General features: G+C 37.0%; 1 protein-coding gene across 2 annotated transcripts in view; it reads left to right on the top strand.

The window, feature by feature from the left end:
- Nucleotides 1-16,480, top strand: part of LOC150107633 (uncharacterized) — a 271,977-nt gene that overhangs the window by 136,215 nt on the left and 119,282 nt on the right. For both annotated transcript variants that reach the window (XM_090391984.1, XM_090391983.1), the window contains one exon: nt 9,746-9,869. In XM_090391984.1, coding sequence (XP_090248110.1) covers nt 9,746-9,869 — 124 coding nt within the window. The remainder of the gene's footprint in view (nt 1-9,745; nt 9,870-16,480) is intronic.

Below are 16,480 nucleotides of genomic sequence, written 5' to 3'. Positions count from 1 at the left end.
TTTCCAATACACATGTGAAAAATTTCCACGACTTAGTTATGAAAAAATTAAAGCTGGTGTATTTGATGAACCGCAAATTAGAACTTTAATGAGAGAATCAAATTTCATCAACTCTATGAACGAAATTGAGAAAGAGGCCTGGACTTCATTTACGATGGTTGCGAATAATTTTCTTGGAAACAAAAAAGCGTGCAATTACAAAGATCTAGTGGAAACAATGTTTGAAATTTTCCAGCGCCTAGGTTGCAACATGAGCATAAAGCTTCATTTCTTATACAGTCATCTTGATAGATTTCCCGAGAATTTAGGTGCTGTAAGCAATGAACAAGGCGAAAGATTTCATCAAGACTTAAAAACTATGGAAGATCGGTACCAAGGAATATGGGATTCTCACATGATGGCCGACTACTGTTGGAATATTCAAAGGGATTGCCAAAACAGAACACACAGCAGAAATTGCTACAAACAAAAATTTATTCTCTGAAACTCGTGTAAGTAAAATTGTTATTTTTTTATAAATATTCTTGTAATTTTTAATGAATATTGTTAAGTAGTTATGTATCTAATTATCGGCCTCTCTCGCATTCAAAGCGCCAGTACGTGCCGTTGCAGGTTCTTACGCATTTTTTCGTTTACTAACAAGCGAGAGCGGTGAGCGCTCTGATTCTGATCTGCGCACCGCTTTGAATAATAGGCTATATCTTCGGGAATTTTTCAAATTTCTTGATAAAAAGTTAGGAACAGATTTTTAAAAGTACATACTTTCAGAAAATAATATTCAAAAAAATCGATTTTTTTTGGTCCTTTAAATAGTACTGCCTCCTTAAAACTATCAAAATCTTACAAATTAGCAAAAAGAAAATGCCATAGAGGAAAAACTTGACGTGATAGAGAAAAATGGATTTGATATTTGAAATCAGGCGCACCCAAATTAGTAAAAAACAAGTCTCATATACAAGTCAGCAAAAATTGTGTTGGACTGTGTAATATATATATAATATTCATCCAAGCTTTGATTTACTTCGTCAGCCTTAAATTCTCTTTGCACAATCTGCATTTACTGTCTTCTCGAATTTTTTGTATTTTTGCTTTCATAACATTGGTTTCAATGACCTGTTCTTGTGCTGCAAAAATTACCGACTCTGTTTCTTTCTTTAGTGCTCCATTTATCAATCATTGCCAGGTCAAGTGCTTTCAGCACTGTCCTCTATGCTGTGAAGGTAATTTCCATGCAGCCTGCTGAATATATCAGAACAGGTTTGCCCCAGGTGTTAATTGCTTTTATCAAATTTCCGGCATTAAAAAATAAGGCTGGTTATATTTCACTAATTCGACCCCTACCCAAGGGCTTATGAATTGTGGGAAATACCTTCTGAATATGTATGCAATGCCAAACAGAGTGGCCTTTTGCAACTGCCCAGTTTTTAATCCATCTAAGTCGAGTGCTTCTAGGTGTTTTTTTCTGTGTTTTATGGATGGTGCCTAACCTATTATTATAGGAACAATTTTTTTTTCTTTTGCCAAATTCGTTCAACTTTGATTTGCAACTCGCGATACTTTGTAATTTTTTTCATTTTCTTTTTCATTAATTTGGCTCTCTCCTGGTACTGATATTTTGATAAACTGTGAACACTCTTGTTTTCACCTTTTACAACCACTGTTATATCAGGTGTATTACATTCCAAGCTTTTGTCAGTCTGGATTTTAAAATCCCATAGTATTTTAGCTTTTTCATTCATAATCATCTTTTTGTCAACTTTATGCTTCTAATAGTCTTTAGATACTTTAGACCTGTATTTTTTACATAAATGCCCAGTAAATTATTTTAGTCACGTTATCGTGCCTTTTACGGTACTCAGTTTGTGCGATTTTGCTGCACCCGCTTATAATGCGGTCTTCAGTTTCTTCCTTCTCTTTGCACAATCTGCATTTATTGTCTTCTTGAATTTTTTGTATTTTTGCCTTCATAACATTGGTTTCAATGACCTGTTCTTGTGCTGCAAAAATTACCGACTCTGTGTCTTTCTTTAGTGCTCCATTTATCAATCATTGCCAGGTCAAGTTGCTTTCAGCGCTGTCCTCTATGCTGTGAAGGTGGTTTCCATGCAGCCTGCTGAATATATCAGAACAGGTATGGCCCAGGTGTTAATTGCTTTTATCAAATTCCCGGCATTAAGCATTGACTTAAGGAGTTTTCTTAGCCACCTTATGTATTCTGTTCTAGTTTTTTCCCTGATCTTATTGTGCAGAATTTCTGATGCTTCTAAAATTCCCAAATATTTGTAGCTATCTTCGAATTTTATTGGTTTGATTTTTTCGCCAATTGAGCAGCTCGATTTCGTTCAGGTCTTCAAACTTTCCTGTTGTTATTCCAAGAATTGCACATTTGTCTAATCCAAAATCCATTGATATATCTTGACTGAATATGTGCACAGTATCAAGCAATCATTCAAGTTTATTCTTTGATTTTGCATACAGCTTCCGATTATCAATGTATAAAAGATGAGATATCTTTGCACTTTTTTTTTTGCACAGTTTGGTAACCATGAGCAGTTTTATTTAAAATTCTAGTTAAGGGGATCAATGACAAGGTAAACCAGCAAAGGTTGGTCAATCAATTGGTAGAGCCTCTGCTACTAATGGCTCATGCAAAAAGTTAAGCAAGTTTGAGCATGGTTAGTAGTTGGAAGGATCAATAATGCTGTTGGCATACTCTCCCTCATGAGTCTTTGGACTCCCTGGAGGTGTCGCATAATAATAAACAATAAAGGAGATAATGAGTCTCCTTAAAAAATACCCCTTTTTATGTTTACCTCCCCAATTTCTTCTCTATTCAGGATCAACATTGTATTCCAATTTTTCATGCTGGTTTTCAAGAATTTTTGTACTTTTTTTCTAATGCGAATAATTCTGTGCATTTTAAAATCCAAGTATAAGCCACAGTATCAAACTCCTTTTTATAATATGCCACATGAAGGCTGGTTTTTCTATGCGTACAATTTTTCAGAATCATTTTGTCAATCCACTTTGTCTTATTATTATGCCTTTTAGGGTTGTCTCATAGGCTTTGCCAAAATTTAAGTGCATTTTCTTTAAAATTATCATTCCTGCAGCTATTTATATATATAGTTTTGTCTACTAGTTTGTATGTTTACACCTGAAGAAATCCTGTGCAGTTGAGATGAAATATCATGTTGTCAATTAAAATGTTATCTGGTTGGCCAAGTGGTTAGCGTATCCACTCTCCAGCCAAGAGGCTGCAGGTTCGAATTCTGCGTAAGCAGGGATGTTTGCGATTGTTTTCCACCTTCATTCATTCATTCGTACAAGTGAATAAACACTCTCCCAAGATGGAGTGGGTCACCATGGGAGAAGTAGACCCAACCCTCCCTCAACGGGAGAGGCCTTTATCCCTGCAGTGGGGAAAAGTTACAGGCTGTTAAAAAAAATAAAAATAAATATATTATGGGATTGCTTAAGGACCAAAACCTGGGCGGTGTCCTCCCAGTTATCTCGAATGCAGGAACCAAGTGGGACTTCTGACGTAATGCCCAATCCTCATCTTCATATATTGCACCCCTTAGTAAGTATCTACTGGGTACTGAATGAATGAGAATGGACTCACAGTTTGGGACTTAGCCTACCAAATTATGCTCTCTATTGTCTTAAACCACAAATGCATATGATGGTACAACATGATGAGATTTTCATGCTGGCTGGGGCTTTCCTGGTGCAAACTCCAGCTCAACATCTAGAAGAAGAAGAATAAATGCAATGTCAGAAGAACTGAAAGGAACTATCAATATAAGCAGTATTAATGGAAAGGAAATCGAACTCGCAGAAAAATTGGAAAGTACAATGTGAACATAATTGGCATGAAGTTCTGAAATGAAGACTAAAACAGGTGAGAACTTACTGATGATCATTAGATCATCAAAGAAAGGAATGAGTAGTGATATAGGAAAACTTCAAAATGGACAATGAAACTTATTTGTACCTATGGTCTAACAGAAGGTGGTTCTAAGAAAGAAGTGGAAGAATTTTTTGAGTCATTAGAACATTCAGCTGACATAAAGAAAATGGAAAAAGCAATTTGTGTTGTAGATCTAAACAACAGAATAGCAAATGAATTCCACCAGACATAAGGAACATTTCAGGAAAATTTGGAGAAAAGGTCAAAGCTAATAATAATGGTAAGTATTTGCTGGATTTCTGCTCAGTACACTGACCAGTCATTACTAGCACCATGTTCTGACATAAAGATATGGACAAATTCACATGAAGAGAAGACCCAAGAAATAGGAAAAGCCTCATTGACTATGTCATCGCTGATAGTGATATCTTCATGCTGGTTCAAGATGAGAGTGCACAGAGGATTTGAAATTGGAAGTGACCATTACTTAGTTCTAAGCAAGATAAAAATTGATGTTACATGTTACTTATGTAAGAAAGTTTTTAAAAGAATTAAAATAGAGCAGCTTTTACAAATAAAATGTAGACTGGACTATAAAACATTATTGAAGAAATTTCAAAGCAGTTTGAAAACAAGAACCAAACCTTGGAGTCTTAGTGGCAAAATCTGAAGAAGACATTGATTCAGCTAGGAGGTATGTTGTGAAGTTGTCTGTAAGGATAGAAAAATAACAACCCCATAGCAGATACAAGAAGTTAAACAGTTCTGAAAAAGCACACCAAGAGTTCCTAGCAAAAGTTGGCGGATGCCCCAAAAGAATACAGAGAAAAATGTAAGAGAGCTAAGCTCTGTGTAAAAGTAATAACTAAACAAAAGTCATGGGAAGACTTTGGTGATAATATAGAAAATAAAATCAGGAAGGTGGCAAAAATGTTCTGGAGGCTATTGAAAAAGCTTAGAAATGGAAAAGAAATGGAGTACTGTGAAGGGAATCAAACATGAAAACTGAAGATAAGGATATCCTAGATGTCTGGAGTAATTACTTTGAAAGACACTTAAACAAAACAAGCAGTGACAGAACCATACTAGAGCATTGCAATGAGGAGTATGTACCGATACTTCTTCTCTTCAAGGATTAAGCATTTGCCTGTTCCAGCTTCACTTGTCTTTCCATCTTGTCACTAGTTGGTCTATATCTATCTGCCCCTTTTGGTAGCTGATATCTTTCCATCCTAAATAAAGGTTCTTTCCTTAATGGTATCTCCACTTTGATGTGGTAAGGAGGCTTGCGTGCACCAATGATCTCAAGAGCTATGCTAGCTATAGCTAAGCTACTGGTAGGACCTCCTTAGCTGGACAGGTCGAGAGGTAGAAGCCAGACTAAGAGAGATATCCTGGTCCTCCAGGTTGGGGGTTTTTGTGTAATGCTGGTTTCCTTACTAAGTAAAACATTTCTACAACTCAGATGCTGGAACTGGAAAATTCATGTATCAGTACTTGAGGTGGAAAAAACCATCGTAAACTTAAAATGTGGAATGGCAACTGGAGCAGATGATATTCAATCAGAAATCCGTAAGTATAGAGTGTAAAACTTTTATTGGGGTATAAAAGCTTTGCACTGCATAATTCAGAGGACCTGGTCAAATTCTGGATGATTGGATTACAGCTCTAATAGTTCACATTTATAAAAAAAGACAAAGCTGAATGTGAGAATTACAGAGCAATTTCTCTGCTAAGTGTCCCAGGTAAGATGCATGCTAGCATAGTATGAAATTGTAGATAGGAAAGTAGGAATGATGTAAATTTTTCATGTAGTACTATCATATCCTGTACATCCCCTTGATGGCATGGCAGGAATTTGATGATGATAATGACATCAAAATATCAAAGGGGGGGGGTGTTCCTAGCTTGCATCCACATGGTGCACCCTGGGTAATACTAAATGAGCTAGAGCTATTGCTGGCAGCCAGATCTATCTTAACAATCTCCTGGCTATAAATACATGAAATCACAACTATACAATCACCAAATGGTCCTTTTCAGGACCACAAGAAAAGAAAACTGGGTGCTAATTTCCAGATTTGCCAACTCAACATTGAAGGAATCAGCTTTGCTAATAGTCTGAATGCTCTAATTGTAATGAAGACCACTCAGTGTACTCACGACCATGCAAAAGGTGGAAGCATGAAAGTTCAAAAAAATAAAAACTGTGTAGAACATCCCTTATCATGATACAAGGCAGCGGTATACTACAAAAATAGCAACATCTAGTGGTAAGCCCTCCTATGCTGAGAAGGCAGTTATAATGAAAGTCTGAGTAAGTACCTTAATGTGCATGTCAGTCCCATATTCTCACAATTACAGTATCTGTAAATGGTATGATTTGTTTGCTATCTCTTTAGAACTTATCAAAGAAAAAAAATATATGTATGGGCTCATTCCCGATGATATAAAAAAATTATGGTTCCATTAAATGAGAAGCCACTAGTAAAAAAAAAATATATATATATATAAATAACAGAACATGCACCATAGAAAATCAGGTGTATACTTCCAGACCTGTTAATAGATGGCATGGATATTCTTTCTCACTCCCATTCCCCATGCAAACAAAGGACAAAGCAGTTAATATGCCTAGTGTCCTAGAGGAAGTCCAATTTGATATTTGGATATTTTTCCTAATGAAGAAATGATGGACACTTGGAATCCACAATTTGTCAAAAAGAAGGGAAAAAAATCCAAGATGAATGAAAGCAAAACCTCACGTCATCAGAAGCCAAATGATATCACCAAAAATAAATAATGAAAGCATTTTTAGAATAGAATTTTCACAGATTCATTCAAAACATTGATGACATCAGTGCTCTTTTGCAGAAACGATCTGCTTTTCCTGCAAAGAAATTTACTTGAAACCTGGTGATGCAAAATATAACCATCATTTGCAAGGACAGGATGATGTGTGATGGACCTGCCCATGGAGGAATTGCAATTCTTGTGGGCAACCATACCCAACTTCCAGCAAGTCCCACTTCATATGAACATAGAGGCAGTTGCTATCTGACTCTCAGTCATGTCTTTTGTAATAGTATACCACAGGTAACTCTCAAGATGACATTGTAATGCAGTTACCATCCTTTTTACTTTTAATGGAGGAGTTAAACAGACCCACTGCTCTTTGAGGTAGTGCCCAAACTAATACCAGAGGAAAAGCTGTCGAGCATATGCTTAACAACATAATCTCTTCTTAATACATGGAGCAACATCTTCCATGTCCCTACATGAACATTCACTACTGCTGATTTCACTATCTGCTCACCCCACCTCCTCACTGTTTAAGTGGGAAACTGATGACAGCTTAGTTGGGAGTGATCATTTCCTTGTCATTTCTCCTTTTTTGCTTGGCAACCATGTTCTATATCATGGATATCATAGCACACAAGTGCCACTAAATGCACTGCTGCCATGGCATTTATACATACCCCTATGTAGCTTTTCTTTTTGTAGGCTACCAAAACATTCCAACCCTCCTGTTGTCTACAAGCAGCTCTTTCAAGCACATAGAAGGAAATACTCTGAATTTTGTGCCTATCTACACGGATGTTTCAAAATCAGAGGATCTAGTGGGGTCTTCTGTCTTCCCAGACAGCATAATATCTGCTCTGATCTCAGTGTAAGTAACAAATTCACTGCTAAACTGTATGCATTAGAGCTCTTGGTTTAAACTACATAAGACTGCATCACTACCAAAGGTGCATTTTGTATACAGATTTGTGAAGTTGTCTATAGGCAATAAGATGTCTAGAGCTGTAGAAACATCCAGGGATCTCTTTTATCCAACATTTGCTCTTTTGTTATAGAAGCTGCACTTGGATATATATTTCTGTTGGATTCCAAGTTACATTCGGATTAAAGGAAACAAGGCTGTAGATTCAGCAAAGGTTTGTCAATTGGTAGAGCCTCTGCTACTAATGGCTCGAAAAAAGTTAAGTTTGAGCGCGGTTAGTAGTTGGAAGGAGATCAGTCGTTCAATGCTGTTGACACACTCTCCCTCGATGAGTCTTTGGACTTCTGGAGGTGTCAAATAATAATAATAATACTGTAGCTAGGTCAACTCATTTCTCACTTTCACCATCTGCTTATCGATACACTGATTACTGGCAAATCATCAAACGCAAACTTTTTATATGCCAGTTTTTTATATACCAATATATACTTTTTATGTAAAAGCTTGTGTTTTTATAAACACAAACTTTTTTGAAACCAGTGGCAGTTCGTCTTGAATTGAGAGACCAATAATAAGTCCTATCAAAGTGTGACAGTCTATTCTAGTCTTTGCGGAGACTGTCATGGGGGAAGTTGTTTTTGTTTGGCTCTGCATAGATCATAGTCTCCCCCCTCCCTCCCTCCCTGTTTAGAGGTGATGACATGCCTGTCTGAGGTTTGTGGTACCAGACTAACTATCATTCATATTTGAATCGACTGCCCTCATTTTGCCAATGAACACAATCATTATTTTAGTCTCATTCATAATCTGACAACTGGGTTATTTGCAAATGCTTTATGATTTTTTTTTCTACTCCTTTTTTATATTTATTTCTGTGTACCTTTTACATTTGTTTTGTATATACTAATTTTTTTATACTTGGCTATGCCCTTTATTTATTACCTTCTGTACTGGCACAGTATGACTACAGCTGTTGCTAATTAAATCCAAAACAAAAAACCACACTGAACACCTTCCATAGATTCGTCACTTCCATACATCAGTTTCTTGTCGTACACTTTTATTTATGTAATACACGGCTTGTAGTTTTCATCAGAATTGCATAAGTTTCAGACATTGAATTGATAACTGTTATCCTGTTTTTGAGTTCAGTGTTCGTGGCACCACAGTAGTCAGAAAAACAACTCAATACCATCACCCTCCCCCACCACCATCCCTAAATTTCATAGTTGGAGGTTACGTACTCTGATAAGAGACCTTCGCCAGGCATCTGACACACTCACACCTGTCTAGGATGTAGCATGATTTGTCTCCATAACACCACTTTACAAACTTCCACATCCCACTTGTACACACTCTTTGCACAACTGAAGACACTGCATGTTGGTTCAGGTAATGTGAAGCTTGCCTATTGTGGTCCTACAATGGAATCCCATTTTGCGAGCCTCGGTTATGAATGTTTTGTGCAGATTTGTGTTTCAATCGATGCCTGGAATTTCGCATTCATTCAATGTGTAAGCTGAAAAATGGCAGTATATATATATTATCCTTTGTAGCAGCCTACGGTCATGTTTGATGAGTGTGTTGGGTCAACCACTTCGGATAGCACTTGCAGTTGACTCCTGTGCTTCCATATCAGTATGGTATTGCTAATTGTTGACCTGGGATGGCCTGCAACGTGACATCCTATCACAACACACTTTTCAACTCCATCAGTTCCCTTCTCATAGCCATTTCACCCAGGTGCAGTTGCACTGACTTGGGAGCATCACATTCCTCCAATTTATACAGACACATGATTCCTTACATGCCATGATGCACTTTGCCCATGGGGTGTCCATTGATTTCTTTCCAAGCAGTGTATAACTGCTTACTTAAAGAGATGAGGGATTTTTGAAGTTCTAGAAGCATAACATTCCTTATATGCCGGAACAGCATTCCTTGGAGGTAAGGTAGAGCTGAGATTTCTTCAGAGTTCATTTTGAGAATAGTCCCTTATGGGGAATTAATAAAGTTATAAGTAATAGATTTATTTTCATATTAAAATAGCACTTAATTAATTTAAGAAAAAAGAAAGTTAAAAATTTCATTGTGAAATATTTTTTCAGTGTGAAAGGAGATTTACCAGAATATAATTCAAAAGCAGAAAGCAAAAAAGAAGAAAAAGAGAATACACCAGAAACTGTTAGGAGAAATAGGCTGAACAGTTTGTCTTCTGAAATTTTGTTAGAGGTAAGTTATAATAATAATGTGTTCTGTTGCTTAAAACTCAGTTGTAGCTTTGTTATCCAGATTTATAAATATATTACCCCCCACACACACACACAGAGGTCTCAAGACAATAACACATCAGTGTGTGGGAAAGGGATTAGAAAAAAGAAAGCAGTATATAATGTGCTTCTTGAAGAACTGGAAGTTGTATTGATTGGTGAAAATAGTATGGAGAAGACTGTTCTAATGTATGGAATGAAGGAAGAGGATGAGGCGTTTGTTGGATAAGTCTGGAGCTGAACCATATATGGATGCTGACCGACACCTGTCCATGTTCATACACGATTATAAAAAAGGAGGAATGATAGTAGCCAGTTCAGTAGAGCAGTCTGGAGGACAGTAACTGGAGAGAATCAGTAAGAGATGGGTCATTTATTGAGCGAATACCTTGCTTCTGGATACAGTCAACCATTCTGAGGAAGATTTTTGATGTGATCTCAGATGTGAAAACATGTGTCTAATATTAGGTGCATTTGTTATTTATTAAGTTAGGAGTTGAGCTGAAGTGAGGTATCATTTAGAATGAAAAAGGATACAAACTTTGCGAAGCCTGAAGAGGCTACAGATTGAGTGTGTGCTTGAGGATAGGCTAGATGTGAAAGTTGACCTGAGGAAACTTTCTAAATTGTGAGGAGAGTAAAGTATGGTCTTTCATTCAGGAAATAAGACAGAATTGTGTTTTGGTAACATTAAGGTTCACTAGATTATCGTCACCCCATTTGAAAATGGCAAGATGAATGTTTAAGGCACATCATAATCATGAAACTCCTGATACATACCCTCAATGGTGGATGTGATGATACATGAAAAGCCACATCATTACTAACTTCATATCAGTATATTTCCTTCAAATTAATTTTTATCTTCTGTCAGGACTTCATTATTGTCAGATCCCTTATTTCAGTCTTCTAAAGTACTTCTTACTATCAATTCACCTAGAGTTTGGGTTTATGACCTCCTCTTTTCCTGTTATCCTGCAAAAAGAAAAATTGTTTTGCTAACCTTTCCTCTCCCATCCTGTTTAAGCGACCCTATCACATTGAGCTTAGTTCTGCTTACACTACTCTTACTAATAACATCAAGTTCCTTCCTGATATCTATATACTTTATCATGCCTTTGCTGGAGCTACAAACTTGAATACAGATCCTTGTTATATTCCCATGATTTTGCAATTAAAGTGAAAATCGGATCTTGACAATCTCTTTCTTCTGAATCCAGCTTGTTCTTTTCTATATTCATTATCACCAAATTCCTGACATATACCCTCACAGCATATACAGGATATGATAGTACTACATGAAAAATCTGCATTGTTACTACACCGTTGAACCAGTGTTGAAGATATTACTGTCAACAATAACATAGTGAGTTTTCTTATATCTTGTGTCTTCTCCCTCATTGTGAATTGTGTACATCTTTATGTTGAAACATGGTGTTAGTAATGGCTAGTCCATGTGCTGAACAGAAATCCAGTGCGTGGGGGGGGGTCACTTAAGTGTCAAAGCTGGATAACTTAGATCTCCATAAAGCCTTTTTAGAACCAACCAGGGATTCCAGCCTTATGTCCAATTCTCACTTTCTTATTTGCAACCTGAGTAAGTAGGTTTCTACCTGGACTTAATGAACAAGGGTGGTCTGGCCATTGGGGACTTAGCTAAGCAGATTGTATTCTTTATTGGTTGAAACCAAAATAAAATAATGGTTAAGGCACTAGAGGTTTGGTAAATGAAGAAGAAGAATGGAGTATGCTGTCATCAGCAAATGCTATGAATAGGATTTGATATTAGAGAGAGAGAGAGAATAAATATCTTGAAGAGAAGAAAAATGTAGGTGTACTGGCATTGATGGAAAAAGTTAAATAAGAGGAAACCACCCTTCATGGCATGCATTGAGTGACCAGAGAGGAAGCTGGCAGTCCTCTCATAAAGATTAGGAGGGAGACAATAAGATTATATGGAGGCTGTTCAATAAGTTATAAGACTATATTTATACAGAAATTATACAGATTTATACAGATTACCTTTAATCGTCATCATTTACATGGTCTTTTTCGAAGTAACTACCTTGAGATGCGATGCATTTGTCCCAACGTTGCGTCCACTTCTTAAACACATGTGAAAGTCCTTTTTTTGAGAGTTCTTTCAAAACTGCCTCCGCAGCTTTTACACATGCTTTGTTGCTTTCGAAATGGCGGCCTCTTAGTGGTTTCTTGAGCTGAGGAAACAGCCAGAAATCGCATGGTGCGAGATCAGGACTGTATGGAGGGCGTGGTAGGATATCTATGTTGTTCTTCTGCAAAACGTCCACTACACAACCAGCAATATGTGGCCTTGCATTATCGTGGTGCAATAAGAAGCCATTCTTCAGCAATGGACGCTTCCTTTTGACGTGCTGTACCATTGTCCGTAAAACATCCGCATAAAATGGGCCGTTTACAGTATTCCCGGGTTCTACAGCATGTTGGTAAACGATGCCTTCGTCGTCAAAAAAACATTATGGTCATAACTTTACCAGCTGATTTTACAGTTTTTGCTTTCTTGGGGGTAGGCGAAGACGGATGCTTCCATTCACTGCTTTGTTGTTTCATTGTAGGGTCATAGTGATACAACCAAGCTTCATCTGCTGTAATGATGCATTTTAAGAAGTTGTCGCCTTTTTGTTCCAGTCTTTCTTTCCATTCTGTGCACACATCCACTCAATGCTGCATTTGCTCCGGTGTCAAGAGTTTGGGAATCCATTGGGCACAAACACGTTTCAGTCCCAAATGTTCAGCCATGATTGAGTGAACACTTCCCACAGAAATATTCAGGACAACATGCAGCTGGCATACTGTAATTCTGCGATTCTCTTTGATGATAATCGCTACTGTGTTCATCATTGTCTCTGTGATGGACGTTGAAGGTCTTTCCTTACGTTCAAGATCTTCCACATTTTGCCTTCCTTCCTTAAAAGTTTTATGCCAGCGAAAAACACTTGCCCTCGACATTGCTTCATCGTGGAAAGCTTCGCATATCATGTTAAAAGTGTCCGATGCCGATTTTTGCAAATGCACACAAAATTTAATTGTATAATGCTGTTCCAAGGATGCTTCCATTTCGAAGACTGGTCGCGCCTCGTAGGCACGCCAAAACCAGCTTGCGTTTAGTCACGTGACACTGGCACATCAGCCCGTATACGCCATCTATCAACCTCTTTTGTTAATACAGACAGCAACATTTCTTTATTCCACAGAAATTAATATTATGATGAGTGGTTTCGCGACAATAAAATTAGTCTTATTACTTATTGAACAGCCCTCGTACTTGGGAAGAAAGTTGTAATGCCAGACTTGATCGGATGTCTTGGAAATATCAAGAGCAACCACTCAAGTTTCTCCAAATCTTTTCATGGCCTCTGTCCAATTGGTGAGTAGAGCTAGTAAGAGGGTCTACTGTAGAAAGAATGGCAAAATCCACATAGATAACTAACTAATGGGTCTCTAGGTAGTGAAGTAACTAGTTATTGATGACATGACCTTCTCAATCACGTTTTGAGAGTATTGAGGTGAGGGCAATGGGGCGAACAGTTTGATGGCTGAATTTTCTCTCTCTTTAGAAACAGGTTGGATGAGGCTTGTTTTAATGATTTTGAATAATTCACATGCCAGATGAGTAGGATAGTATAAACTCTAAACCAGATAGATATGTTAAATTCTGGAGCAAAAGGAGAATTTATTAGTGCATGCTGGACATCATAAAAATATTCCAGCATATACTAATAAGTTGGTTATTATTAGCCCTCCTCATGTACTAATAAGGTGGTCACTGAAGGTGTTTATGGAATAGTAGGAGAGAATTCCCTTGGTCATCTAAACAAGAGTTAGAGCAGAGGACTGATGCTAAGCAGTCTGCCTTATCTTTAGGAGATGCTACTATTGTACCATCAGGATGAGTTGGGGGGTGGGGGGGAGCTAAAGTTATGCCTAGTGTCTTTGTTTAGAACCAAAAGCCTTCAGTCCTTTAAAAAGGTCGCAGTAGATTTTTGCATTTGTTAAGACTGTGGTGTAAGTTGAGTGAGAAGTTGGAGTTTTTAACTTGGATTATTTAGGCTCATTTGTTGGAAAACTAAGACTTGGATAAGGGTTGAGGATTTTGAGTAGTTGGAAATAAAGACCTCAGCTAGCAAGAATAACTTCACTTATCAGATAGAAGCAACTGCTTGGATTAGGAGAGCAAAAGCATTAGACTACAGAAAAAAGATTTAGAAATCCTGAAGGTCCTCTCAGTTGCGACCAGTGCAATGCCATATTGGATTCAGGGCTAAGATTGGCTCGGAGAAGGGATAACCTGTAGAAAAAGAAACATCTCATCTATTTTCCATTTCATGTTAGGCAAGTCTAGATCTGATGCTCTTTGGCATGGGTGAGTTTCATTTGTAGAGGATACCAGTTGAGTGAGTGATAAATAACAGATTCAATTTGGATGTCTGGAAGTGGGAGTGCATATTAGTGATGTTGTTGCAAAGTCCCCTGGATACTGGTAAAGTCAATGTGGAAGTTTGTTTGATTTTTTACCTAGAATTTTGTTTTGTTGGATTTTTTGGGGTATATATATATATATATATTTTGCAATTTTTTGTTGGTTTTGTGGATAGCTTTTAATTGCAGTGGCGTAATTTTTTCTACCATCTGTCTTGGCAGTGTTATGCAGTAGACCTCTCCCCCCCCCCCCCCATGCACTTTTGCAACTAAGAAATTTTCTATTATTAATGTATAAAATGCTGGACCACAGAAGAGAGACTATTGGGATGCATATTCTTCTATACAGTGTTGCTGACTTAACAGATACGGTGCACAACTGAGAATAAATTATTTTAATTAGTATGAATGATTTCTAATAACTGAATGAACAAGGTTTATTTTTTTTTTATCCAATGATAGTTTTACATCATAATATATTGCATACATATTTGTGTTTAAAAAGGAAAAAAAAACAGTCACTTTTCCAGATCATTTCACAGGTTCAGAGGGGAAGTCTACAATCAAAAGAAACTTATCAGGTCATCCCAAAAGTAATGCCATTTTTAGCATTAAGTTTTAAAAGGATAGAAAAGATAAATCTCTTGCTAATTTAATCAAGTATATATTCCCTATTTGGATATCAATAACACTCTTCCAACATTGTGAAAGCTTCACAATGCCATTTCTACAGAATTCAGGAGGTTTGGGGACAAAGAAGTCACATAGGCTCAATTTCACTGCCTCTAATGTATTGTATTGTATTGTTTTTCATTAATGAAATGGTGTAAACTTCGAAATAAGTGGTAATCTGAAGGTGCAAGATCAGGAGAATACAGAGGATGTGGAAGATTGTCCCAGCTGAGTTCCTCAATCTTGGTACAGATGATTCTTGCACTATGAGGAAGTGCGTTATTATGGTGAAAAACACCCCCTTTTGATTGACCAGAGAACACCTCTTTTCTTTCAGTTTTTTCATTCATTCAGTCAATCGAATTGTTCAGCTGTGATTGTTTGGTTTTGTGGCAAGAGTTCAAAGTGTATAATATCAGCCATATCCCACCAAATGCTTAACAAAACCTTCTGAGGGTGAAAGTCTTGTTTTGGCTGAGGTTTAGCGTGTTCCCCTGAATGAACCCACTGTGCCTTCGATGCTTAACATTCTTGTAAAGTATCCACTTTTCATCATCAGTGACTACGACTCAAAAACTGAGATTGAACCTCTCGAGAATGAAGAGCAGTACAGATGTTGACGTGCTCTCTTTGATTGTTGTTTGTCAGTTCATGAGGAATCCACTTGGCGAGCTTAGACGCTATTCGAAGTTCTTGCAAATGGCGATAGATGGTCAATGACAATGAATTAAGATCTTTTGCTAAATCTTCAACAGCTGCATTGGCATTTCTTGCAATAGCGGCTTCCAGCATATATTATCAAGAGAGATAGAGTGCCCAGAGCTAGGGGAGTTTTTCAAGCTAAAGTCTCCTTGTCGAAATTTTTGGAACCATTGCTGGCACATTCAAAACATTATTGCCATATACTTGCATATTTTTTTACAGTGTTAGCAGCATTGTTGCCTTTTTTGAACTCATAAAGCATGATATGTGCATAATGGGCTTTTCAGTGATCTTCATAGTAATAAAGGGTTAAATAATAACTTATGTATGATGTTCTTGCAAGGTGGAATTCCTTAGAATGAGGCTGCCTCAGCTTAGCAGTACTTATAAAGCTTTAAAATTCATGTTTAGACAAGCTGAGACATGTTTGAACAAGTACAGTATAAAAAAACATTACTTTTGGGATGACTTGATATAAATTGCCTCGGTCTCTATTTATTGTCAATTTAGTTTAAAATTATTTACAGTGCATTATATATTTAGCATAATATGGGTGTATTTAATTAATGCTCCTCTGAAATTAATGATTTCTTTCAGTTTTACTGTGTTATTTTCTTAGAATTAGTTTTTTTTTAATAGCAATATTACTGCTGATTATTGTGTATTTATAGTTTTTAATCTATTTCCCTATATTTTGTTGGAATACTGTAATGTTCAAGTAGTGTCATTTTATGACACCAC

Source organism: Typopeltis vanoorti, chromosome 4 (genome assembly GCF_054136105.1).
Source record: "Typopeltis vanoorti isolate ZY-2024b chromosome 4, IOZ_Tvanoo_1.0, whole genome shotgun sequence".
In the NCBI taxonomy this organism is placed as follows: domain Eukaryota; kingdom Metazoa; phylum Arthropoda; class Arachnida; order Uropygi; family Thelyphonidae; genus Typopeltis; species Typopeltis vanoorti.
The sequence above is the reverse complement of the archived record's forward strand: the minus strand, read 5'-3'. Positions and strand labels throughout refer to the sequence as shown.